Source organism: Salminus brasiliensis, chromosome 10 (assembly GCF_030463535.1).
Source record: "Salminus brasiliensis chromosome 10, fSalBra1.hap2, whole genome shotgun sequence".
Classification (NCBI taxonomy): Eukaryota; Metazoa; Chordata; class Actinopteri; order Characiformes; family Bryconidae; genus Salminus; species Salminus brasiliensis.
The window spans coordinates 36,574,404-36,588,796 of NC_132887.1; the positions used below are offsets into that span (position 1 = coordinate 36,574,404).

The following is a 14,393-nucleotide window of genomic DNA, read 5'->3' on the forward strand; positions in this document are numbered from 1 at the left end:
CTTTGCTTGTCTAGTCCCTGAAGAGAGGTATTGCCAATAGAATAGGACTCTAAGGTAGGTAAATATGAACCATTGGGGGGGGGGGGGGGTAACTAATGCTCTTGTAGCTGAATGCAATCAAACCCTCACAGCAATTCTGCAAAATCTAGTAGAAAGCCTTCCACCTGGACAGTAGAGACAGTTACTTCAACAACACCAGAATAAAATCTTTTGAAATATCACTGTAGGTGTCCCAATACTTTTGTCCATATAGTTTGTGTGTGTGTGTGTGGATTTATACCACATTATTTACTGGGTATCTCAAGATAGGAGATGATGCATTAGCCACAAGCTAGCATTACCTTTGACCTAGCGCAGTAAACATGAACTTACATGCTGACTAAGGTATGTGGACGTGACCTGCGAGCTAACATGCTAACAACAAGCGTGTTAGCTTGCGGAAGTGCTCAACACAAGCTAATGAGGTGCACTTGAACTAGTATACTAACTAGGAGCTAATGCGCTAGCTGCAAGCTAACATGGTAAACAGGACCCAGTGGCGTGACACATCCTATCCCCTTGACTGTTCCATTGGGGCAACTTGGCTGGCTAAAGAGTAGCATGCTAGTTAATACAATCAAAGGGGGGTCAGCTCGACTGGCTAACTAGTAGCATGATAGCTAATTCAGTCGAGGGGGTGGACAAGCTCGGCTGGCTAACGAGTAGCATGCTAGCCACATCAGCTGTCTGACAAGTAGCATACTAGCTACATTGGCTGGCTAATGTATTGGGTCCGGTTGGCGTCTGGGGTAATAGGATGTGTCCAGGGGACAGGATGGTAAACAGGACCCGGTAACCTGTTATTGACAAGCTAATGCGCTAACTGCAAGCTAACATGATCAGCGGGACATGATAACCTGTTATTGATAAGCTAATGCGCTAACTGCAAGCTAACATGATCAGCGGGACATGATAACCTGTTATTGATAAGCTAATGCGCTAACTGCAAGCTAACATGATCAGCGGGACATGATAACCTGTTATTGATAAGCTAATGCGCTAACTGCAAGCTAATATGGTCAATGGGATCCGGTACCCTGTCATTGACAAGCTAATACACAGTCAAGACAGTGAGAATCAGCGGGAGAGGGGCAGAGGGTGTGATAGGGGGTGAAGGCAGTATGCTTGATGGGGTCAGCATGGGGCAACTCACTGGTCTTTATCCAGAACACAGAAGGAGTCCAGGAAAGGGAAGTTGGCTGCTATGCTCTCAAAGTCCTCCTGGGAGATGTACCCGTCATGGTCGTGATCGTAGTTACGGAACACAGACTTCACATGAGAAAAGGGGGGAAAAAACAAACTCCACTTAATCAAACAAAGCTGTCCAGATATTATGGTCTGTATAAAGAGGCATAATGAGAGAACGGTCAGTATAAGCTGCTGTCTACGGTGGCTCTTCCCTTGGCATTCATACTGCACCCTAAACCGCATCTTATTGAAGACCTAGATGGGGATTTGAGCAGTTTGAGAGAAGCGGGTCAGCACGTGTTTGCTGGAAAGATTTTGGGTGGGCAATATGACGGTATTTTATGGGAATCGTGATTAATTTCCTTATCGTGTTACAAGCGAGCATACTGTGGATGTCGTCAGTGCTTAAAAAGAACTGGTCCAGTGGACTAAGGAGCTGCCGCTAGGATCCGAGGATCACTAGTTCTGATCCCAGGTCATGCTGCTTGCCATCAGCAGCCAGAGTCTGAGAGAGCACAACTGGCCTTGTTTCTCTCAGGGATGGGCTGATGGGGATAGGTCCCCACATAAGTCCTAGTGTGATGTTGGTCAGTTGGGGGAGCAGTGCTTTCCTCAGAGTTCACTGGCTACCCAGCAATGCTACATCATTAGGTAGCAGCTGGAAAAGAGGAGGAGGAGACGTGCTAGTCTTTACCTTACTAGTATTGGGGGCATTGAGAGTCACGTGAAACGGGGACTGGGTAGTTGGCCTTCCCAACTGCATAGGAAATGGGTTAAATAGATATTGTGTATCCTGACGTTTTCTATATCCACCATATGTATGTATATACCAGTTTCATTTAATTAGCATATCGCCCACCGCTACTACAGACCTCTAGGGTTTTACATTAGCTTTGCAAATCCAACTTAAAACTAAACAATCTCAACAAATTTGCACAACAAACATGGCTCCTTCCTGGCTGAAGGATTACATCTGAGCTAAGTTGGAAATTGGGTAAGTTTGATAGCGCCACCTAGCTTTCATTTGATGACATTGCGGGTTACCTATGTTTCTTACTGCTGAAGCATTTCGTCTGTTTCACAAAAACCTTGGCAATTTATGGCAATTGTTCTTCTTGATCTTTTGGAGAAATCTCTGTATCTACACATGATAAAAAAGTGACTTGTATAGTAGAAAGTATGGTGTATATATAGAAGATGTCTTACATCTACCACTTTCCTGATGTGCTTGTTGACGACAGACGGGTCCGGCTTGGTGGTCACTCCCGAAGCCCAGTCAAGGGGAGCCTGTGCTTTGTTGGGGGTCGTTGGCGATGTGGGCTGTGAAGCAGGACCAGACAGGTAAAAGAAGAAGTGACTAATAACCATGAGGAAAGTACTCTACTGCACACTGTCCAGAGCACAGCAATACAGATGTCAGCTGTGTGCTCCTGAACGCACCACAATCTTGCTGTTATCACAAGTAAAGTATGTTAAAAAACTACAGTAGTTTAGCTATGGGGCAGAACCGTACTCTTAAAAATAAAGGTGCTAGGTTCTTTGAGCGTTTACCATGGATGAACCATTTTTGATTCCATGTGGTTCATTATGGTACCAAAAATGGCCCAAATAACAACCCTTTGTGTGTTTAGTGGAAGTATCACAGTCGAATAACCTCAAGGTTGGGTATTCAGAGTTCCCTAGTTCCCGACTGCTCGTGCTTCCAAATTGTGAACTGGCTGATAAAGGGTCATTCAGCGTTCAGACACAGTACACTCACCAGTGACTTGGGGTTGCGTGGCTCTCGTAGCAAGGACAGCTCATAAATTTCATCTTCAGTGTAGTAGAGATCCAGAGACAGCTGCGGACAGAGGTGATGACCTTATATGACCTCTCTAATGACCATGCATGGATTCATACCAACTTCTGTAATTTCATTTAATTATTTCATTTATTTTTATTTTGTTCTACCCAGTTTTCCACCCCAATTACCCAACCCACTCGTTAGCTCTCTCCCCCCATCACATGTAACGCTCCCGACACTGGGAGGGTTAGGCCTGACACATGCCTCCTCCGACACATGTGCTACCAGCCACCGCCTCACCGGGCAAGCAACGCGCCTGGAGGAAAGCGCCACGTGCCCAGCTAGCAGACACCCTTGCTGGCCAGCATCACACTGAAGTGATGTCAGGAAAGCGAGCCACCTACCCACCTTGTAAGAGCAGGGTCAGTTGTGCTCTCTCTGGCTCCGGCTGCTGATGGCAAGCAGCATGACCCGTGATTCAAACCAGACATCCTTGGGTCATAGTGGCAGCACTGAGCCGGTCTGAGCCCTGAATGTCTTTTTTTTTTTGTGACATTTCATGTTCATACTGACCGTGAGCAGGTAGATGAGGTCCATGTTGGGCTCCACCTGTGCCGCCGTGCTCTGCAGGGCCACCAGCTCGCTAAAGGTGAGGTAGAGCTGCTGCATCTTGACAATGTTCACTTTGCTGTCCTCCACCCAGTCAGGGAAAACCGCATGCACAGCGATCAGGTCCTTCAGGTGCACGCCCAGGATGGGGATCTTAAAGTCCTCGCACTCACTGTAGGTCTTGCGGTAAGCGCAGTAGTTGCCGTTAGACGAGACCAGCTCGGTCATCTCACTCCAGATCTGCTCGAGGGGTAAGAAAGGCAGCAGGTCAAACTCCAGTGTAGGGTTGTACAAATACTGTGGCTCATCTGTTGCTGCACAATTTGTAGTCAGTTCCTCTTTACCCCATAAAATGTTTCCAAAGCATAAAGCTCTTAATTATGGCCAAATGTTTGTGGACACCCTTTGTAATGAATGCATTCAGCTACTTTAAGTGGCACCCATTGCTGACACTTGTCTAGTCCCTGTAAAGAAAGTACTGCCCATAGAATAGGACCCTCTGGAGCAGTTAAACATGAAGCTTTTGGCACCATGCTATTGTCTAATGCCAGGCATGGGCTAGAGGGGTATAAAGCCCCCCAGCAGCATTGAGCTGTGGATCAGTGGAGCTGTGTTCTCTGAAATGACAGATGCAGCTCCATCCAGTACTGTTGATATAAATTAGGGAGTCAGGATGATGAGGTAGGGTGGTGATCATCTAGGATCCTGACCTCAGTAACACTCTTGTTTTTTTTTTAACACCTTTCATTTCGGGAAGAAAAAAACAATGCATGAACAGGTGTCCCAATACTTTTGTCAACATAATGTATCACCAATTAAATGTGATTTGTTATCAAACCTTTGTTTGATAAGTGTCCTCTGTTTCGTAAGATTATTTATTAAAACTAAATCTGCCTGACCGTTTTACCACCCCGTCACACTGATGTGTTTCATCAAAACAGAACATTAAACCTGTAAAGCAGCCAGAAGCAATCAATTTCCATAGTTGAAATTATGGTGATGCTGGACTACTGCGTTGTGCAATACCGGGGAAGTGGCAGCTATGCTGTGTGTTGGTGATATATTTACAAAAGGTAAACCTACAGTGATTCCAGTCTAGCCTGCAGTATCAGTCCATGTGACAGGCCAGGCAGGCGCTTGTGCAAGGGAACGTGCGAGTGAAGTATAATGTCGACTGTGGCTATTTCTGATGAGGAACTGGTATCTAACTGGCTGATAACGCAGTTCTAAATGGGCTGTGTGCGAGTGTGTGTGTGTGTGTCTGTATAAAGGAGATGGTTTGTAAATGGTAAATGTCTGAGGGCGGCGTCCGGCCGTACCTTGGTGACGTCGGGGCTGAGGTGAGAGTGCGTTTCCTTCAGCCGAGAGATGGAGCTGTGGCTCAAACCTCCAACCACCGCCATCAGTGTGTTAAAGTTCTGCAAGTGCAGCAGTTTCTGTGTGTGTGTGTGAGAGAGAGAGAGAGAGACAAAATGGACTATGAACAATCGAGAGAGATGGAGAATGACAGAGATTGAAAGATCAAATTACAGACTGAGCTAGTGGAGCGAGAGATGATGAATAAGAGATACGATGAAATGGAGGTGGAGTGATAGAGATGGAGGATGGAAGACAAAGAGAAAAAAAGAGATGGAGAATGAAAGGAGGAGGAGACAAAGGAAATAGGACAGAGAAGAGAAAGTGGGAAAATGGGAAGCGAGAGATACAAGGAGAGACATAAGCAGAGAGAGAGAAGAGTTAATGGGTGGAGAGAGATGGAGATTAAAGGATGTAGCAAGAGACAGAGGTAGCGAGAGAAAAAGGTTGTAGAGAGAGATGGAGAATTAAAGAGAGTAGGTGGAGAGAGATGGAGGTTTAAAGAGAGTAGAGAGAGGGATGGAGGTTAAAAGAGTATAGAAAGATGGAGAATTTAAAAAATAAGGGGTGGAGAGAGATGGAGGTTTAAAGAGAGTAGAGAGAGAGATGGAGGTTAAAAGAGTATAGAAAGATGGAGAATTAAAAAAAGAAATGGAGGTTAAAAGAGAGAATAGATGGGTGGAGAATTAAAAGAGAAGGGGTGGAGAGAGATGAAAGCTAAAAGGGAGTAGAGAACAATGGAGAATTAAATAAGAGAAGGGGTGGAGAGAGAGATGGAGGTTAAAAGAGTATAGAAAGATGGAGAGTTAAATGAGAGACGGAGGTTAAAAAGGAGTAGAGGAAGATGGATAATTAAAAAAGAGAATGTGTGGAGAAAGATGGAGGTTAAAAGTAGGAATAGATGGGTGGCGAATTAAAACAGAAGGGGTGGAGAGGTTGGAGGTTTAAGGGAGTAGAGAAAGATGAAAGTAAAAGAAGGTGGAGAAAGGTGGAGCTTAAAACAGAGTATAATGAGCTGAAGAAAGAAAAAGAGAAGGGGTGGAGAGAGATGGAGGTTAAAAGGGAGTAGAGAACAATGGAGAATTAAACGAGAGAAGGAGCGGAGAGAGATGGAGGTTAAAAGAGAGTAGAGAGAGGGATGGAGGTTAAAAGAGTATAAAAAGATGGAGAATTAAAAGAGAGAAGGGGTGGAGAGAGATGGAGGTTTAAAAGGACTAGAGAAGGATGGAGAATTAAAAGAGAGAAGAGGTAGAGAGAGATGGAAGCTAAAAGGGAGTAGAGAAAGATGGAGAATTGAAAGAGAGAAGGGGTGGAGAGAGATGGAAGCTAAAAGGGAGTAGAGAAAGATGGAGAATTGAAAGAGAGATGGGGGCTAAAGGAGAGTAGAGAGAGATGAATCATTAAAAGAGAAAAGGGGTGGAGAGAGATGAATCATTAAAAGAGAAGGGGTGGAGAGAGATGGAGGTTAAAGGAGAGAATAGATGGGTGGAGAATTAAAACAGAAGGGGTGGAGAGAGATGGAGGTCAAAGGGACTAGAGAAAGATGAAAGTAAAAAAGGTGGAGAAAGGTGGCACTTAAAACAGAGTATAATGAGCTGAAGAAAGAAAAAGAGAAGGGGTGGAGAGAGATGGAGGTTAAAAGCGAGTGTAGCGAGAGAGAGAGAGAGAGAAAGGTAAGAAGACAGTCAGAAACACTCAGACAGGAAGAGAGAGAGAGAAGAGAGCAACAGGGTGAGAGAAACAAAGCCACATGAAACGACTCCCATAATGCACTTCCACAAAGCTGTCGCTGCACTGAAAAAAAAGAGAAAGAGAAATCTCCTCAGCCGCTCTCGCGCGTTCTGCTGCTGCTGCTGCTGCTTTACATTTGAGCCATTAGCTTTGCATTGATACAGCTGCTTTTAGCGGGGGGATTAATTGCGCTGAGAGCAGCCTGGGATCACAACAGAGCAACCCTGCTTTGTTACAGCGGCTCCAGAGATTCAATAGCTCATCACTTAACGTCTATTAGTGCCCGCATTACGCCTGAGGAGGAGGAGGAGGAGGAGGATTGAGGGCCTGGCTAGCACATACAGTACCAGTACACAGACTCAGCAGGGGGATTAATTAGGCGAAGGGGTCAAAGGAAATGACTGAGGAGTCAAAGCTACATTTACCCAATAAACAGCTGGCCAGGGTAGACCAGCCAGCACCCCGTCCACACCTGGTCACTTCATGCGGCTCGACTTCCAGGACTAGCCACATAAAAACACAGCGATCGGATTTCAGTCTGATTAACCGGAGACGCATTGGACTGCCAAGTCTAAACACATGTGGCTAAAACCTGATCAAGACAGTCCAGATACAGAGGCTCCAGTTGGCCCGGGGCGTCAATCAAATCCTGAGTCATGCTGCTTTGCCATCAGCGGCCGGAGTCAGAGAGAGCACAACTGGTTGTGCTCCCTCCCTGTTTTGGAGGAAGTGCTTCAGGCAAAGAACACCTTTCCTACTGTTAACCACTGGGGTGGCTTGATCAAGATTAGGGCTTGTGTTGCAGCCAGTGGCACAGGGAACATTTCACTGGTTGAGGGAAGAATTAATGAGTGGAGGAAGATGGAGGGTAAAGGATGTAGAGAGAGATGGATGAAGAAAGAAAAAGGGTGTAGAGAGAGATTGAGAATTAAAGAGAGAAGGGGTGGAGAGAGATGGAAGCTAAAAGGGAGTAGTGAAAGATGGAGAATTGAAAGAGAGAATGGGTGGAGAGTGATAGAGGTTAAAAGAGCAGAGAGAGGGACGAAAAAAGAGAAGGGGTGGAGAGAGATGGAAGCTAAAAGGGAGTAGTGAAAGATGGAGAATTGAAAGAGAGAAGGGGTGGAGAGAGATGGAGGTTAAAAGAGCAGAGAGAGGGACAAAAAAAGAGAAGGGGTGGAGAGAGATGGAGGTGAAAAAGGAGTAGAGAAAGATGGAGAATTAAAAAAAAAGGTAAAGGTATTTGTCACTGTACAGTGAAATGTGTCTTCTGCATTTAATTCATCTGTGGTAGTGAACACACACACTAGTGCACTAGGGGCAGTGAGTACACACACACCCAGAGCGGTGGGCAGCCAACTCCAGCACCCGGGGAGCAGAGAGGGTAAAGGGCCTTGCTCAAGGGCCCAACAGTGGCAGCTGGCCAAGCCCGGGAATCGAACCCACAACCCTGTTATCGAGAGCCCAGCGCTCTAACCACTGAGCCACCACTGCCCCCTAAAAAGAGAGAAGGTGGAGAGAGGTGGGGGCTAAAGGAGAGTAGAGAAAGATGGAGAATTAAAAGAGAGAAGGGGTGGAGGCTTTCCAACTGGCTTGATCATGGTTAGGGCTTGTGTTGCAGCCAGGGAACATTTCACTAGCTGAGGGAAGAATGGCAGCAAATTCTGGAAGTAGCCGTCCAATGAGGATGACTTCTACAGCAGGATACTGGTCCTACACACACCTCAAACCGTCCCCCAACCTAAACATCATTGAAAGTCTGTGGAGATCTTTGAAAGAGCAGTGCATCAAGATGGCCAAGGAAAAAAAGGCTAACTTGCACATCTGTGAGGGTACCATTAACGCAGGGACGTCTCTCTGTTTTCTGTTTTCCAGCAGGACAACGCCAAAGTGCATTCTGCCTCGATTACGAGTGCATGGTTGCGTAAGCAGAGAGCGTGGGTGCCGGAACGGCCTGCCTGCAAGGTAAACAGGGTACCAAAGCTGAAGGCGGGCTCAGTTTTCCAACTGAGTGGACAGGGCCGGCGGGTTCGCCCTCATCGCTGAGGTGCTGAGCACACCTACGTCTCTACATCTACATCTCCCTCTCCCACGGCTGCCTTTTGGACGGCACTCTTCTCCGGTGCGTTGCCTTTGTGTGCGTGTGCAGAATTAGCATATCAAAGAGGCTGTAAATGTCATCATGCTTCATCTAAGTGCTGGAGCCCTCCACGGGCTTTCGGAGTGCCGAGGCCCTACGGTTGCCGTGTTCGGAGGGCTAGAGGGCTACAGCTGCATAACCAAAGGGGCCACTCGAAACATATGCTGTGTGTTGTCTTGCCTGTACCTCTGCCAGTGTCCTACACGGCAAAGAACAACATCCTGGCAAGTGAATCCATCTCAACTATAGTGGATATTCAGTTTTTCGTGGCATGGATTCCATGAGATGTTGGAAACAAGCCTTTGAGGTTCTAGTAGAGGTTCTGTAGGATGTCATGCAAGCACTTTCAGGCTGCAAATCTTCTGTTCTACCACATCCCAAAGGTTTTCTATTGGATTCAGATCTGGTGACAGGGAAGAACCGCCACGCAAAAACACTGAGCTTGCCGTCATATTTATGAAACCAGTTTGAGATGACTTCTGCTTTGTGACATGGCAGAAAAAATGGGCTCACAGCCCAGCGGACTAAGGCGATGTCACCATGTCACCGCTGGTCCGAATCCCATGTTATGCTGCCTGCCATCAGTAGCCGGAGCCGGAGAGAGCACAATTGGCCTTGCACTGACAAACGACAACGCCAAAATGACCAAAGCAGGTGCACCACAACCATGATAGCCACTGATAGCAGTCTTTATGTGTGTGGATGTGTCACCTGGGCGACGTGGATGAATTTGCTGATGACGTTGGCTCTGTGCTGGGGGGTGAGTTTACTGAGCACCATCAGCTGCACCCACTGGGAGACCCCGTTGAACAGGGCGATGGATCGTTCCAACGTGGGGTTATCGACCAAACAGCCGTGGACCACGTAACTCTGATAGTCTGTGAACTGAGAACATACATGGATGCGTGAAGCAGGAACAAACAAAGGAACCAAGACAGACATTTGGACATAGCACATATGGAATCGGGCAGGGACCCAAAAAGTGCTACAGTACAGAGACCCCCCCCTTCAAGTCTTTGGTTTCCAGCCTAAACAAGAATTAGGTACACATTATTTACATGCCAGGAGACATTTCTGAGGTGGGCAGGTCTAAGACAATCCACTTGCATGAGGACATCAAGGGAAAACAAGATGAAAAAGGAGTTTCTAGGGAAGATACAGAAGATACTGGACCCCTAACGACCGGACCCCACCGTGTCCAGAACATCTCTCCTTTGCACATTGCAGCCGTCTGCAGTATCAGTATTGCAAAGGCCAGTATCACGATAATTATTAACAAATGAGCCCAGGTGACGTCCAGCAAATTTATAAGTGCAAGCATGCACACACACACACACACACACACACTCATATCGTTCTCTTTCATCTCAGATGAAAGCCCTGCACAGGTGCACCTTTTCCCAGGTGAGCCTTCTTTCCGCGGCTTTGTTTTTCCACCTGCGGGCTGTGGACTCACCGATATCCTCCTGATGGACTTGTACTCCAGGAAAGTGAGGTGTTCGGCCAGCTCGATGGGCTCCAGGTGGTCGAACAGCAGCGAGGCTTTGCCCTTCTTCACCTGCTTCTTGCGCTGTGTTAGTTTCCGCATCCAGTCATACGAAGGGCTGGGGGGTCAGACGTTAGGTGGGTCAGAACCAGTGTAGCTGTAGTCTTTGCAGTTCGGTGCAAAGACAAGCACAAGTTGTGTTAGATGTCCTCTTGCCCTTTCATCTGGGGTCAGTTTCTGACCAACAGGCCTGTGGTCAAAAGAGCTAGTCTTGCATAACATCAGATGGACTATAGTCTGTAAATGTACACCTAATTCGTGACTAGTAGGGGGAGGTGTCTCATTAAGTGGCCAGTAGGTGGTTCTAATGAAGTGGCCAGCAAGCAGAAGTGGACGGTAGGGGGCTAGAGATTGGAAGACCAAGGTAGGGGGCTCTAATAAAGTAGCCAGATAGTGGAAGCACGAAATAGGTGTTACTATTGAAATGGCTGGTGAGTTGAAGTAAACTGTAGGTGGGCAGAGAGTGGAAAAATGAGATAGTTGTTTCTGATAAAGTGGCCAGAGAGTGAAATCACAAGGTATGTGTAAGTGGCTGGTGAGTGGAAGTAAAATTTAGGCGTTTCTAATAAAGTGGCCAGATGGTGAAAGCACAAGGTAGGGGGCTCTAATAAAGTTGAAGTAAATGGTAGATGTTTATGATAAAGTGGCCAATGAGTTAGTATAAGGTAAGTGTTTGTAACAAAGTGGCCAGATAGTAAAAGCACAAGGTAGCTGTTTCCAACAAAGTGGCCAGTGAATAATGATACAAGGTGGGTGTTTCTGATAAACTGACCAGATAGTTAAAGATTTGTGGGTTTTTTAATAAAGTGGCCACTAAGTCGAACACAAGGTAGGTGTTTCTAATAAAGTGGCCAGAGAGTGAAATCATAAGGTATGTGTTTCTAATAAAGTGGCCAGTGAGGGAAATCACAAGGTAGGTGTTTCTAAAAAAAAGTGGCTACTGAGTCGAACACAAGGTAGGTGTTTCTTATAAAGTGGCCAGTGAGTGGAAGCAGTGGGCGCACTATGTTCTAATGCTTATTGGAAACACTGACTATCACTCCTGTGTGAACGCAGCGACGCAGCGTGCTGAACCAGATGGCACGAGGTGACTTTTATTGATTTGCTGCCGACTGTTTTTATCTACCGATGTTTTCTATTCAGATCACACATCAGCAGAATCCTAATTCCTCTACTTGAGCTCGTAGCTACAATGTGCTGACTTTATGACCCACGCTGATTAGGGATGTGGCCCCCAGGTGTGGAAATGCTCCGTAAATGATCTCAGTAATGGAGTTCAATTAGACAGTCTCTCATGAAGCCCCATGTTTCTCAGTACAATCACAATCTGCTGTCAGCAGCATCATTAGCAGTCGCTCACAATTAGTCTGTGAAAGGGCAGGACACACATTCATAATGCATTAACGTCAGTCAGGCGGCCTTCTGAACGTTTATTCTGATCAGCACAACACTGATCCTTTAAACTTTATAGGTCAATGATGACTAATTTATTGCTTGGTAATCTAGTGGTGTGATCATTATGCTAATGGATTCAGAATGGAGGGAAAAATACACTGTTTCTCTCTCTGTGTATGTGTGTGTGTGTGTGTGTGTGTGTGTGTGTGAGTGCCTGCGCACAAACTGTACTCACATGGTGGATATGTCGAGCAGTTTGAGGTGTTGGTCACAGCCCAGCTGTGCTGCTACATCTCTGAACTCTTCCGTCAGTCGGATCAAACCCAGATCCAGATCAAACTCGGCAGGGAATTCAACGATCCAGTACCTGCACAACAAACAAGGGGCAAAAATGCTATAAAACAAATCAGGAAAAGAAGGAATTATTTCAGACCACAAAGTCAAAACTTTAAAGGAAATGAGTAATTATGATTATTGACAATAAAAGTCTTTATGTGGAGATACCAGTCAGAATCTTGATAAAATATGTCATTTTATGTCAAAATACTGGAAGAATTACATTAGTATTTCAAGATACTAATTCAGAATGTGGAGAAATTTAGAAATAAAAAATGTGGAGTCAAGTAAAAAAATGTGTCATTTTAATGTAGTCAAAATATTGAGAAAATTAGTCATTGTTTTAAAATGCCAAGTCAAAACTATTGACAAAGTAAGTCAATACTTTGAAATGCTTAGTCAACAAAAAATAACAAATAAGTCATTATTTTGAACTGATTAGTCAAAATATTAAATAATTATACTATAAATATTTATTTCAAAAGTAAAATTATTACATAAATAAGTTATTTTGAAATACTAAGTTAAATATCAAGAAAGTGAGTAATTATTAATACTAAGTTAAAATAATGAAAATGATTTAAAAAACAAAAGTTAAATAAAATCAAAATGTAATTATTTTTGAAATATCAAGTTAAACATTAGAGAAAATATATTATTTCAAAACACTGAAAAACATAAAAAGATCAAATATTTAAAAAATATCGAATATTAAATGTTTATCAGAATTTTGGGACAATAAGTTAGTATTTTAAGATAATAAATTTAAAGATTGAGAAAAGTCATTATTTCAAAATAGTCAAATTATTATAATTGGAATATTGGAATTTTGAAATGAAAATTTTTGAAAGTAAGTAATTATTTTTGAGTTCACATTAATAACAAATAAAGCAATAAACAAGAATTTGAAATAAAATTAAGTTATTATTTTGAAATACTAAATTAAATGTTTCACAAAATAAACTAGCATTTCAAGACACTAGTTCGAAATGTAGAAAAAGTCAAATGTAGAAAATAAGTCAATATTTAAATACACTAGGTCATAATTGTGCCAAAAATCAGTCCTACCACACCTGACAGCACCCTAGCAACCCCACCCTGCCTGACACACAATCATACCAGTACATCAGCATCACTGCTGTGCTGAAAGATCCACCACCCAAAAATATCTGGTCAACAGTGGTCCTGCAGTCAGAAACTGACCAGTGAAGAATGGGGTAGAGGGCGGCTTTCAACAGATACAGAGCGACAGTGAGTAAATGTGCAAAAGTATTGGGACACCTGCGTATTATAAAGAGCTGATCCTGCATTTGTTGGAGTAACTGTCTCTACTGTCCAGAGAAGAAGACTTTCTACTAGATATTGAGTCCAGCATTGCTGTGAGGATTTAATTGCGTCCAGTGGCAAGATGCTGGATGGTCACCAGCGCACCTCATCATCCCAAAAGTACTGGATTGAGCACCATCCATCATTCCTGAGAACACAGCTCTACTGCTCCACAGCTCAATGCTGCAGCTGCTGGGGGGCTTTATACCCCACGCCTGGTGTTAGGTTTTATGCCAATAGGTTCTACAGAGAGTCCTTTTCTTTCTTAAAGTAGCTGAATGCATTCATTTTATGGCGTTTCCACAAATATTTGGACATACAGTGTAGGCAGTACCAGGTGCAAGGAGTGTAAAGAGGCTGGCCCAACGCGCCAAGGACACAAACACTGTCATAACACTGCAGCTCTGCACAGAAACTTGCTCATCTGAAGAATTACAGGCAGCTCTGAAAACCACAGCCAGAGAGATAGAGAGAAAACGAAAGAGAGAAAGTAAGGTAAAGCCTGCCCAAGGCTCTCTCTACCACGAACAACAGATTGCTGAGTCACCGGTTTCTCTTCCCTCCACATAAAAAAAAACTCGCCCTGTCTCCTGAGGCCTCCTGTCACTCCTCATGACATCACAGCTCCAAGCACTAGCTCCAGTCACGCAGCCTCTGGCGAGGAAGAACGTGGAGTTGGAGTTGGTGGGGAGGGTTGGATGGGGCGGGGGGAAGGGGGTTGAAAAGGGACAAAACAGAGGAAGAAAAGACTGCGGCGGCCTTCTCACGACGTGCCCCGCCATAGGTGGTTGCCTAGCGATGCGAAAACATCTCGAGGATGTTGAGAGGAAGCCGAAAAAGAAAAGCTAGAGCTGGGAAAGAAAAAGGTAATTTACCTCATTAAATAGCAAATCTTCAGCCTCGTCCGCTGGCCGTCTGCGTTTCCCGTGCAGTCACGATACGTGAGC

The 14,393-nt window shown here is 44.9% G+C and overlaps 1 protein-coding gene across 2 annotated transcripts in view; it reads right to left on the reverse strand.

The window, feature by feature from the left end:
- rasgrp3 (RAS guanyl releasing protein 3 (calcium and DAG-regulated)) overlaps positions 1–14,393 on the reverse strand; it is a 67,054-nt gene that overhangs the window by 10,019 nt on the left and 42,642 nt on the right. For both annotated transcript variants that reach the window (XM_072689980.1, XM_072689979.1), the window contains exons 4-12: positions 14,322–14,387; positions 12,020–12,151; positions 10,300–10,447; positions 9,555–9,728; positions 4,939–5,055; positions 3,584–3,859; positions 2,987–3,067; positions 2,434–2,547; positions 1,193–1,308 (exon numbers count right to left, since the gene is read on the reverse strand). In XM_072689980.1, the coding sequence (XP_072546081.1) occupies positions 1,193–1,308; positions 2,434–2,547; positions 2,987–3,067; positions 3,584–3,859; positions 4,939–5,055; positions 9,555–9,728; positions 10,300–10,447; positions 12,020–12,151; positions 14,322–14,387 (1,224 nt within the window). The remainder of the gene's footprint in view (positions 1–1,192; positions 1,309–2,433; positions 2,548–2,986; positions 3,068–3,583; positions 3,860–4,938; positions 5,056–9,554; positions 9,729–10,299; positions 10,448–12,019; positions 12,152–14,321; positions 14,388–14,393) is intronic.